This window comes from Sardina pilchardus, chromosome 13 (genome assembly GCF_963854185.1).
Source record: "Sardina pilchardus chromosome 13, fSarPil1.1, whole genome shotgun sequence".
In the NCBI taxonomy this organism is placed as follows: Eukaryota; Metazoa; Chordata; class Actinopteri; order Clupeiformes; family Clupeidae; genus Sardina; species Sardina pilchardus.
In genome coordinates this window covers 25,008,823-25,021,842 of record NC_085006.1, presented here as the reverse complement: position 1 = coordinate 25,021,842, position 13,020 = coordinate 25,008,823, and the positions used below count along the sequence as shown (strand labels likewise).

Here is a 13,020-nt window from a genome sequence, read left to right as displayed (position 1 = left end):
TCAGTATTAGGGGAATATACCTTTGAGGACACAGGGAGTTATGGGATAGAAAACAGCAGCCACTGGAGCGGGAAGTTAGGCTAGCCTACCGGGTTGGATTGTAGGCTAAGCACGTTATGAGTGGAGCTCAATAAACATGACAGAGTTGCAGAGCTTTTTCAGAAACGTTGTTGTTACCTGTGAGAGCGAAGAGAAGGTTATCACAACCATGAGCCCAAGAGTTGAAACCCACCGGATCCTGCCTTATGAAGTTATGTATCACAACAGGGGAGTGAGAGGGAAGAGAGGTTGTGCTGGAGTGCAGTGACCTCTGCTGGATGGCAGGAGATGGTGCAGTGGTGCCATGTCCCAAAGTTTAATTTGACATATTGGAATGTCATTATATGAATTATCCCACATAATAACATATTTTGAAGACATGTACAGTGGGGAGCATATGTATTTGATACCATGCTAAAGTTGCCTAAAAAGGGGAATATAAAATCGTCATTTGACAATTGACCTTAATGCCTTAATTAAAAAAATGAGTAAAAACAGCTAGGGACACCAATTTTGAAGAATGTATCATAAAATGTATCATAAAAAAAATAAATGTTCTTCCTTAAATGCTAGGGGTCATAAGTATTTGACCCCTGTGTTAAATTCCCATAGGAGCAGGAGGTTTTTTTTATATATGTTTTTATTTTTAAAGGCCAGCTATTTCATGGATCCAGGATATTATGCATCCTGATAAAGTTCCCTTGGACTTTGGAATTAAAATACCCACATCATCACATATCCTTCACCATAGCTAGAGATTGGCATGGTGTTTTTTTCCAGTTAGCATATACTATTAGCCTGTCTGATTTGCATTGTATAACTTCACCAGCGGAATCGATACATAAACTAATGAAAATTATTGAAAAATACAGTAAGGTTTCTGGATACAAGTTAAATGAATATAAATGTGAATCCTTAATAATCAGAAACGCAAAAAATTAAACCTTTAAAGATTATTATAACTTATGCATGTTGGCAGCTACTAGAAGACAGACAAAATCAATCTCAAAGAATCACAGACAGAGCAAGGTTTCAGTAGAGTGGATAACACAATCAGAATTGGGAAAAGGTTGGCATCAAAATTGTCACAAAGAATTGAAAAGCATGTTGTGGACCAAAACAATGGCAGACTGAGACAATCAAAACACAGAGAGGGCCAGAGGACGAGGAGGGCTACAAGTGAAGAGAGTCGTGGGATACTGACACAACAGCTTTCAAATCCACATGTACCAGACTACTCTGAGTTATAGTTTTAATAGAGGCCATCATGCTCTTCATAGTCATTGCCTGTGGCAGTGGGGCCACGTAGTTATTCTACATTCAGTCTTCTTCCAGGACACCGTAGCTATATATGTTCTCTACTTCCTCGGGGGTCTCACCAGCTCCATTGTGAAATCCATATCTGTTTGCAGAACCTGTTCAAATGGAGTGTGGAAGGCCACAACACATTGTTAATGCACAAGCGGAAAAAATGGTTTAGGATATTTGTTATTTCAGAGGTTACATTAAAATCAGCACCACAGTCCTACACATAGATTTACACTCCATCACGACCACTAGGGTCTGCATCCCACGCGCGCCTGGACACACCCCGTTCCCACACCCAGAAGGGTGACCGTGCTTTCAGCATCCATGCACCACGCCTCTGGAACAGTCTACCACATGATCTTAAATCAGCATCATCTGTCACTGCTTTTAAATCTCTTTTTAAAACCTATTTATTCAGACTAGCTTTTAACAGTCTTTGAGTTCCTGTGGAACAATTGGATGTTGATGCCACATGTTTCCTTGTCTATGTGTGTATATGTCTTTATTTGTTGTCTTGGTTGTTGTCTGGAGGTGTAACCTGTTGTGTATGTTGAATTGTGTTAATCTGTGTATTTTTACCTGTGAAGCACTTTGGCATGAAATGTGCTATACAAATTAAACTTACTTACTTACTTACTTACTTACTATACATTTATCTCATTAATGCAATGGTTTGACTCACTGTGTGCCACAGTGTTCATCTTTTTCTTCACCAGGTAGAGAATGACAGGGATCAGCAAAAGTAGGAACAATCCTGAAATCACTCCAGATGCAATGATGGGAGCCAGAGATGCTGGAAAGGGAACAGGGAATTACAAGAGAAAAGAACAAACAAACAAACAAATAAGGCTCAGGTGCTGGATGTTTACCTCTTACGATGACTGTCAGTGGTGCTGTCTGTCTTGACTTGAAAGTGCGGCTGGACACAGTGACCTCATAGACACAGCTGTAGTTGCCCTCGTCAGAGTAGTCTGCCTCAGGAATGTAGAAGGAGGCTGAGTGGTTGATGGCGAGCTGAGTCCTGGTGCTGTTAGACCCATCAAAGATGAGGTGGAAGGAGCCTCTTTGGTGCTGTGGCTCAGTAGAGCAGATGAGGGAGAGGCTGTGGCCCCTGGTCACCTCTGGCCCCTGAGGACCCCAGAACAGCCCTCCATCTGGGGCACTGAGAGAGATGTTGGGCTGCACAAGCACCACTGGGGCTAGGAGGCAGTTTATCAGTGGAGGATTAATATTAGATGACACGTTGTGACTTAAAGCTAGATTGGCTCTTTATAGAGATCTACGGCGCCTTGACAACTTTCTTCATGAGCTAAAAATAAAGTGTAATTATTGAACAGAAGACTGTGATACTGGGATTACATTTAGAAAGGGAAACACTTAAAATATTGAATGTTATGGAATGGAATGTTAATGGTTTCATATTAAACAATATCCTAACTAAAGATCCTATCATTATAAACAAGAAGATATCCTTATATCCATCCAGAGTCCAGACGCTTCAAAACATTACTTAACAACAATATGTCCAAATGTGAAATGGCATTACCTATTACAGAGAGGCTGATAGTATCACTTTGGGGGGAAGTGAAATTACGTCTGGAAACCCTTGTTTGATACTGGCAATAGAAAGCTCCTTCGTGGGTAAAGTCCACTTGAGGGATGATGAAATTGGCAGAGGTTCCAGTGTCTTCCACTGTCTCTGTAAATGACCCATTGAGTTGCTGTAGGGTGAATGTACCACCCTGGTGCTGTGTGGAGATGGAGCATCTCATCTGGGCAGACTGACCCCAAGGAACCTCTCTGCTGGTTTCCAGTGAAAGACTTGGCTTCTGTAGTACAACTGGTGCAAAACAATCAGTACAGAGCAAATGGAAATACAAACTGAAATATCACAGCAGGATTTCACATCTTGTGACAAATGTAGTTAACAGAGGGGTTATACAGTAGGTAGCCATTTAGAAGTGAAGATATTCTTTAATAATGCTGCTTTATCATTTAGCTTGTTCCCAGCTTTACACAGCTCATATCAGTATCAATCTGTTTTTCAAGGTGAACCATCTGAATTCACATTCACTCACCTACAGTGATATCAATGGCGCTGCTCTTGCTATAGCTGCTGTAGAAGCTATTGCAGGGGCCACATGTGTAGCTGCCTGTGTCAGAGACACCCACAATAGAATGAGTGAAGTTCACACTGATATAGCCGGAATTGTACCGTCTCGTGACGGAAACACCATTTCTGCGTAAACAAACATAGCTGCTTTGGTCTAACGTCCCGCTACACATGATACGAACAGTTTCTCCAGGTGAGACAGCTGAATATAAGGAGATGACCTGGATGTGGGCTCTGGGCTGACCTGGAGGAGACAGCAATTTAAGACCTTTAATGAAAGACAGTGCCTATAATACAATACAATATATAAAAAGTATTTAACCTTTTAAATATTTCCCCTGTATCTGCAATCATAAATGGCAAATGTATTACTTCTTGTGGCCTCCATCTTAACAATGAGTACAAATAGCAATGCAGATTACAGATAAAAAAAAAAAGATTGCAAAATCAAAAATAACTCTCAAGTTTATTTGAATGGAGAAACACTTCACTTACCAGCTGATGAAGTGACACCGAGACAAAACACTATGAAGAGAGAATAAAATAGTTTATGTGTGTGTGTGTGTGTGTGTGTGTGTTTGCGTGTGTGTATTTTTAAGTCAGTAAAATATAGTAAAATCCTAAAAATATATATATTTTTGCTTTCGTGTTTTTCTAAACAAGATAATACTCCACTTGAGTGCATTGATAATTTGGTGATAAGAATAGGCCTAGTGATTTTATTTACTGAAGAAGAAGAGTTTTTGTGCTTCCCTGAAATGATTGTCCACCCTGGTGCATTGGGAAATTTGACCCTTTAAGAAAAGGCAATCCTCAGCGCAACAGTTTCCTTTCTCCTCTCAGTGGTGAGAAATTCCCCTGCTTAGGTTAGCGAGTAGTTGAAGTTCTTACTAACCGATTTTCTTTGTATAAGTATGCTTACTTGCTCTGCACAAGCTTAAAGGAACCGTATGTAAGAAATATATTTCAATTAATCATAAAATGGCCCTGATATGTCACTAGACATTAATAAATCATGCTCATTTCAAATGCTTATACAGTATCACTGACAACATAGTTCGGCCAGGATATATTATCATTTAACCCTCCTGTTGTGTTACGGTCAAATCTGTCCGATTTTGCACATTTTATCTCTGAAAAGTATAGTTAACTTAATCTGATTGTCATGAGATTTCATGACTTTGTTCACATAGGGCATCTGAACACACAAAATTATTTTTGATAACTTTGATGCAATTTTGTGTGTTTTATTCAACTTGTGTACACCTGTGGTGTTCCCGGTCAAAAATGACCGGTCATTAGAAATGAATGGGTGTGACTACAAAAAGTGTATAAAATTGAGTTGAGTGACTTGCCAATTCATATGAACAGTTTCTGTCCTACACCCAGGGTTCGAATTATAACTTTGACCCTAAGGGGGTCTCTATTTAAAAAAAAAAAAAAAAAGGTCAAATAAATAATAGGTCCAATAATAATAGGTAGGTCTACTAAATAAATAATACCAAACTGTGTTCAAGTTCAAGAGGGGGAGGTTTTTTTTGCGCACGGCACAACTTTTGTGCACGCACATACACAGCAGACAGAGATGCTACATACACATGTATATACATTATTATGATTAATTTGCTATTGAAAGTAGGCCTATTGTTTTTCATTTGCACTGGGTTAAAATTCTCAATAGGGGGCCCATTCAAGTCGATGAACAACAAGGCAGTGAGGCTCCGAGCACGCAGTCTATTTCTAGTTTTAGCGTCTGTGTCATTGCAAGCGGAAAGCCCCCTTTCGCACTCCGCAGACGTCGGGAGAACAGTGATGCTTAATTGCGATGATAAGTTTCTTCAACGTTTTTCCTTGAAAGGAAACTTGCAGTTTCCAGTCCCTGTATTCTTTGACAGCCTCAGTGGCAGGTTCTCCGCGGAGTTTCACAAATTTCCCCACCTCGCGTTCACTAAACAGCACTAGTTCTGACCTGTCTGTGGGCCAGAAATGCGCATCCAAAGGTTTCAGCATGGCAGCTCGCAACAAGCTCGCTGTCGAAGACGTTTTTTGAGATTGTCAATGATGGACTGATAAAATTGGCCTTTATTTATCTCGGGCTGCGTTTCCCTGAGCACAACATTTTTTAGCTGACCACTTTTGCTTGAATTTTGGATTCCGTTTTACCACCGTGCCCATGCTTGTGCAGGTTCACATTACACGGTATCAGCCACGATTTTGGGACTCCACACTTCGGCGATTTAACACGTTCAAATAAACAAAGTTATGGGCGCAGGGTGACTGGAAATTAGTTTTATTTGTGATAAGTATTTGAGAGACCCCCACAGATATTTGATTTAGCTGCTTTCATGGGAGCCATTGCTCACCCTATGGGAGCTCAGCCCCCACTGGCTCCCACGTAATTCGAACACTGCCTACACCCACACATGCATGTGTTGCTGGGCACACACAAAAAGTGCTATTTAGTAGCTTTTGGCGTACATTTTGGAATATAACATTTTTAGTTTTACTTTATATCAAATATAGTGGTCAAAAATATTAGCCCCCATGATGGGATGGTCGATAATATTACTGCCCATGTGATTTGTTTGCTATCAAAACACACCTAATTAACCAATCAGCTTTCAAACCACTCCTGTACAGTCAATTGACTTCATAACAATACCCGAGCATTCAATCAGCATAAAAGGACTCCAAGAAACAAGGCACAAGGCACTTGTACACATTATTGAGGGACTACTCTTACTGACCATGTCAAAGACAAAGGAAATCAGTCTTGAGCTCAGAAAGAAGATAGTGGAAGATCATAAGGGGGAAGGTTATATTGCCATTTCCAAGCATTTCACAGTGTCTAGAACTGCTGTGCGTTGCATTATTGCCAAGTACAAGGAGGCAAATTCTACAAAACAAACCTGGGTGTGGTTGTAAGCACAAGATTTCAAGAACTCTGGAGAGGAAAATAGTCAGAGATGTCAGCAAGAAGGCCGGACATCTGCCAGGATGATTGTTGCTGACCTGGCCTGGTCTGGAGTTGATATTTCAAGGAACAAAGTTGGGCCATCGTCTCAGAAGAACCCCTTTACTCAAAGAGTGGCACATCACAACCTTGAATTTCCCCTTGGGGATCTATAATGTATCTATCTATCTACCTACCTCCCTATCAGACTGAGATTTGCACGTGAGCATTTGAAAGATAAAAAATGAGTTTTGGAAGTCTGTGCTTTGGTCTTATGAGACTAATCTGGAACTGATTGGGAACATGGATGTTGCTTATGTTTGGCGAAGAAAGGGGTAGCACTTTATAATAACCATCCGTTATAAATGGTTAATTGATGCTTTATTTTGCAAATATAATTGAACATTTAATAACTTAATAATCATAAATTAATCATTTGTAGATAACAATCAATGATTACTAAACATATAACTTACACATACTTTATTATCAGCTTATGAAAAAAGAAACATTTTACTTATATGCAACATATAAAAGATATCTGTTTAGTGATAACTTGATTTCAGTTTATTTTATATTAGTAAGCTACATTATCATTGCAAATATCGTATTATTAATAATTATATATTGAGTTATCGTTAATGATTATAATGTTGATTGTAGGCCTTTACATAGCCATATACACAACATTTATGTATATTACATAGGTCGATTAACTATTGAACTATAAATGATGTTCTATGGATTAACAGCTAGTTAGAAAAACAATTACAATATCTGTTTTTCAGATGGCTATGATAAAGTGGGGTCTTGGTCTTTTATTTGTTAGTAAATCATTTGTAAACTATCTAAACATGTAAATATCATTCATTTATGGGAGATGACTTGCATCAAACCTTTTTTGGAGAAAAATTTGGATGGCTATTATAAAGTTGCATCATAGTCTTTTACATGTTAATAAACAATTTGTAAATTATCTAAAAATGGCAATCAATAACTGGAATGCAAACTATGAATACAATGTTTATTTGAAGTTTCACCAAAACATTTGACAAAACAATGATCATCAAATCAAAATGGACAACTTCTGTTTACATCTCGTGGAGTAGGAGACCCCAGAGAATGTCTAATAACGTAGACGGGCTCTGGAGACCCCATATTGCTATGTTTTCTGGCTAGCCATTCATTCAGGCTAACAAGTCTTCTCCTCTGCAACCGCCATCGTCGTCGATAGGGTTACAGGCGATTTAGTTTCACCATCTAGTTTCCTGATCTTCCCTGACCTTGTAAAATGTCTAGTTTTTCTTTTTGATATTTCGTGTCTGAGATAAATGACAATGAAATGTAATTATATGCTTATTTTCTTCTTATAAGTCCACATACTTCGAGATCATGTCACTAGCAACTTGTTAACAACAACATAACCTAACGAAAAAAGAAAGATTAATCACCCTCAGACGTAGTTTCCTGAATTCATTGACTTCAAAATAAGAGTTTGAGATCCCTCTCTTTGGGCTTGCAACTTGCTAGGTTGATTTATAATTTGTACATTTTATAATTCATAGCATATTGCTGGAAACCAACCATGGTAAATGAAGGCTGATAAAATTATGGCAAGACAGTATCATCGGTCAATGCTTGTATTTTGTATATTGACGTTTCTCTCCACCCCATTGCTGCTAGCTTCACAGCTACCAATGCACTTCTGTTCTGGCGCGTATTGCATGGCACAAACTGGAACGCAGAGCAATGACATTTCATTATGGAATCAAAATACCTGGTTTAGCAAGGAGGTGCAACTAATTGAAATACAAAAATTAAAGAAGCTTATGAAATAGTTGCAGAGGAGAAGACTGATTTAGAAAGATTAAATGCAACTGGCTTGAAAAGGAAACAGGTGCGTGTTTGGGATGTTCGGTGTGATGCACGAAAGATGTCGTCTGTTCTAGTGGCAAAAAGGACAAGACAAGCTGGTACCTCTCATCATCCACAATATTAGAACTGGGACCTTAGTTTTAAGTGATGAATGGCGGTGAGCCTATCGTCAGCTACTGCCTGCACTTGGGTAGGAGTAGGCCTATGTGAACCTGACACAGTCAAGCATTCGTCAATGCAGATAGGCTACAGGTTGCCACACAGCACATCGAGAGGGCCTGGTTGAGTTAGTCTACAAGGAGAACATCTCATGACGCAGGGGGAATCGGACAGCTGACTTGCTAAAGATCACCTTAATTGAGTGGAATGATCGCAATGGTCCACTCTGGGTCGCCTACTCCACGATATTGCCAAGAAATGTAAAAAGAAATGGTTCATTTTGATGTAGGCTAATGTTTTCCATGATCAAATTGTCATGATCATTTTGTTTTGTCAACTTTCAAAACTGTTTTGGTGAAACTTCAAATAAACATTATGTTCATAGATGGTTTTCTCTCCAGTTATTGATTGACATTTTTAGATAATTTACAAATTGTTTATTAACATGTAAAAGACTGAGATGCAACTTTATAATAGCCATCCAAAAAAGGTTTGACGCTGTCATTTCCCATCCTTTAGGCTAATGATACTGACATTTTTAGATAGTTTACAAATGATTTACTAACAAATAAAAGACTAAGGCCCAACTTTATCATAGCCATCTAAAAAACAAATATTGTCATTGTTTATCTATAACTGTTAATCAATAGAACATCATTTATAGTTCAATAGTTAATCAATCTATGCAATATGTATAGGCGTTGTGGATATGGCTATGTAAAGGCCTACAATCAACATTATAATCATTAATAATAACTCAATATGGCATTATTAATAATACAATATTTTGCAATAATAATGTAGTTTATTGATATAAAATAAATTGAAATCAATTTATCACTAAACAGATATTTTTCCGTATGTTATATATATATAAATTGTTTCTTTTTTCATAAGCTGATAACAATGTATTTGTAAGTTATGCGTTTAGTAATCATTGATTGTTATCTACAAATGATTAATTTATGATTATTAAGTTATTAAATGTTTAATTATAGTTGCAAAATAAAGCATCAATTAACCATTTATAACGGATGGTTATTATAAAGTGCTACCGAATATTTTGAAGTATAATGCAGAAATGGGCTCTTAGACTAGATTTAGGTCGTCGCAGGGTCTTCCAACAAGACAATTGCCCAAAGCATACATCAAAATTGGTCCAACAGTTGCTCAAGGATACCAAAACCAAGGTCCTGGAGTGGCCCACACAGAGCCCAGACCTCAATCCAATTGAGAATCTGTGTTGGGTGCTCAAAGTGAATGTCCATGTTCGGACACTATGCAGCTGGAACAATTCGCAATGAAAGAATGGGTCAAAATACCTCAGGAGACCTGTGCCAGTTTATTAAAGAACTACTCAAGAGAGTTTTGTCAGTTGTGGCTCAGAAAAGGCACACTATTGACTATTTATGGTCATTCTTTACAAATAAAATCATACCGGTCAGTTTTGACCGGGAAACAAAAAGTATGATTTTGTGCAACTGTGAAAAAATTGAAATGGTTTCAAAACAAAGATCATTTTAAAACTTGGACATAATGTACTCTGTGATATAATAACCCAATATTTGTATCTGAATGTTTATTAGAGCCAAAATAATGCATATGTTATGCTATTTTTATTAAAAAACGACTTGTATGAGTTCAGGTCAATGAGGCCTACAGGCCATAAATAGCAAATAGAACTTTAAAACATGTAATGTTCACAAGAAATTAAGGTAGTTAAAAGATCCATAACAACATAAGATGAATATCTTGTTATGGATTTACAATCAACTAAAATAGGGTCGGTCATTTTTGACCGGGAACACAAAAGATGTGATTTTGTGCCACTGTTAGGAATTTGAAATGGTTTCAAAACAAAGGTTATTTTTAAAATTGAACATGAAGTATTCTGTGATAAATAGCACAATATATTTATCTTTATGTTGATTAGAGCCAAAATAATGCATATATTATGCTATTTTTACTAAAAAAACTGTATGAGCTCAGGTCAATGAGGCCTACAGGCCAGAAATAGCACATAGAACTTTAAAACATGTAATGTTCACAAGGACTTGAGCTAATTAAAAGATACATAACAACATTAGGTGAATACATATGTATAACTATGGGTTTACAATCAACTATACTGGGGTTGGTCATTTTTGACCGGGAACACAAAACTGATTAACATGAAATGAACACAACAGGAGGGATCATTTAAAAGCGTGAAGTTGCAGCCCTCAATGTTGATGTTTATTGTGTGTTTTGGCTTGATGCGCCACCCTCCACATATCTACTAATCACAGAGTCAGTAGTGTTTTGGCATCTGGATTGCCAACTTTGACTCAGGAGGGAGGGGGAGTGGATACACCACCACCAGTATTTTGAAAGTGATTGGAGTACCAGTTTTGGCCAAAATCCTACATACTGTTCCTTTCAGTAGGCCTATAACTACACCAAAGTCCCTTCTAAAGTCCAGATACTGACCCAGTGACAGTTTCCTCAAAAACGGTTGGAAATTTGACAGGGGGGGGCATTCACCTGACAGGTTGGATCTCTGAAAATAGGTGAGCGCTCCTAAATATTTCTAACTTGAATGTCTGATATTTATGCTAATACTAAATAATAGAACATTATGGAAATTGTGAGGGCTGAATGGTATTCTCCAGTGATATTCACCCATTTGTGTCTGATTAGAAATCAAATATGACTGTATGTGCACATTACGATTAGCATATTCACAACTGCATATGCTCATCATGAAAAGTGACACATAAATGATAAAATCTGATTCCAAATAGTCATGACTGTTCTTATTATCATATGGCCACAGCATGTTCTGATAAATGTAGGGTTCCACATACCAGCTTCCTATTTCAGCTTTTCTCTTTCTCAGTAATGCTTACTGAGATGCTTAATCCCACAATAATTGTACAGTGTGTGTTGATGGGAATTGCGTGAACTTTCTAGGTTTTGCTTTCAATTCCAGATTATCCAGCCGTATCCAACTTCCTATTTCAACTTTTCTATTTTTCATCAACACTATAACAACACTACAGGCTATATGTTTACTTAGTGAGTATTATGTGTGTGTTGATGGGGTAGGAGAGAGAATGATGTCCTTGGAAATGGACGTCAATGAACTTCTATCCACAATGACCAACTGAGCAAATCCACATTTGCTAACGGGTTAGTTTAGGTTCAACCATGCTAAGAATGGACTATTTCTCTTGTACATATTTGATAACAAAACATTTTAGATTTGACATTTCGCAACACAAATGCACAGCTTTAGTTTATTGAAAGCATTTTAAACCAAAATGGAAAAGCACAATTCTATATATTTATATGTTGACATATGTTGTCTACGGATAGAACACTGGTCCGTGTATGCTTCGTTCATTTGATATTCAATTGAGAATCAGAAATCAAAAAATACAAAAATGACTTGTTATTTCATTATGTGTTTATGAATGTGATACGAAGAAGCAATTAACGCGTTGTTTTTCAGACTTTCGATTTCGTGGTCAGATCAAAAGTAGAACATTTGAAAAAATGACTTAGGGACTAAATTGATTTTGATATTTATTTTTTTCCGATTGTGACCCCGGAAATTATTCATTGTCTTCCAGCTGCTGCTTCTGTCAGACCAGTCCGAATATAGGCTAACTTTACCATAATAATCAAGGCAACAAGCAGTAGTAGTGCCAGTAGCTGCAAGTTGCCTTGATTATTACGCCAGATGAGAGTGTAGTTCCATGTCAAATCAGCCTAGAAAAACGCCAGGTTTCATTTTCAGTTGGTCTTATTGCACTTTCTAACTTGAGAGCAGACACGTTTTAAATGGGAAAATTACCAGAAATCTTAGTCACTTTTAAACATGAAGCTAGCAGGCGAGAAGCTAATGGTCTAATCCGATTCAATGATCTATGCTAGGCTGAAGCTAAAAGTTGTATCGCCAGACTCACAGAATGGCTGGATGAACGGGAACAAGGTAAATATCGATTGTTATGCTCGAGGGAAGGTGGAAAATGAGCGTATTTCCAAAAATGGCGGAATATCCCTTTAATGCAACCAAATATAGTAAAGTTCCCTAAAGGGTAGGAGAACGTTCTGCTAACCAAAATAAACAACCAGAAAAAAACTTAGTATTTTCGTCAAGAAAACTTTCCTGGGGAACCTTGTGGCAACTTTCGCAACTTTCAGGCAACGTTTTCCTAACCAAGAAAAAAACGTTCTAAAAACGTTCTCCTAACCAGAAATTGTTAGCTGGGTAATCATTAGGCTACTTCTATAATCATGGAGCAACGATTTGGGCGAATGCAATGTTCAAGAAAACAGGCACGAGAAGGGAGATGATTTTCTGACGATTCAACAATGAAACTGAGTTGCGCAAAGTCGTGCAGTTTCTGGTTTGCCAGACAATATTTTCTGTCGCTAAAATTGCCAAAAGTCGCTAAAGCTAGCAACAAATAGCCTAAGTCAACACTGAGCACTGAAGACCAAGAAAGTGACTTTGAATTGACTTCCAGGTCACAGCAATCGGAAAAAAAGAAATATCAAAATCAGTTAGCCCTGAGTCCGTTTTTTA

The 13,020-nt window shown here is 37.8% G+C and overlaps 1 protein-coding gene across 1 annotated transcript in view; it reads right to left on the bottom strand.

Annotated features, from left to right (window-relative positions):
- LOC134099824 (immunoglobulin superfamily member 1-like) overlaps positions 1–13,020 on the bottom strand; it is a 175,991-nt gene that overhangs the window by 97,157 nt on the left and 65,814 nt on the right. The window contains exons 12-15 of the mRNA XM_062552843.1: positions 2,894–3,187; positions 2,217–2,546; positions 2,030–2,140; positions 1,419–1,454 (exon numbers count right to left, since the gene is read on the bottom strand). Coding sequence (XP_062408827.1) covers positions 1,419–1,454; positions 2,030–2,140; positions 2,217–2,546; positions 2,894–3,187 — 771 coding nt within the window. The remainder of the gene's footprint in view (positions 1–1,418; positions 1,455–2,029; positions 2,141–2,216; positions 2,547–2,893; positions 3,188–13,020) is intronic.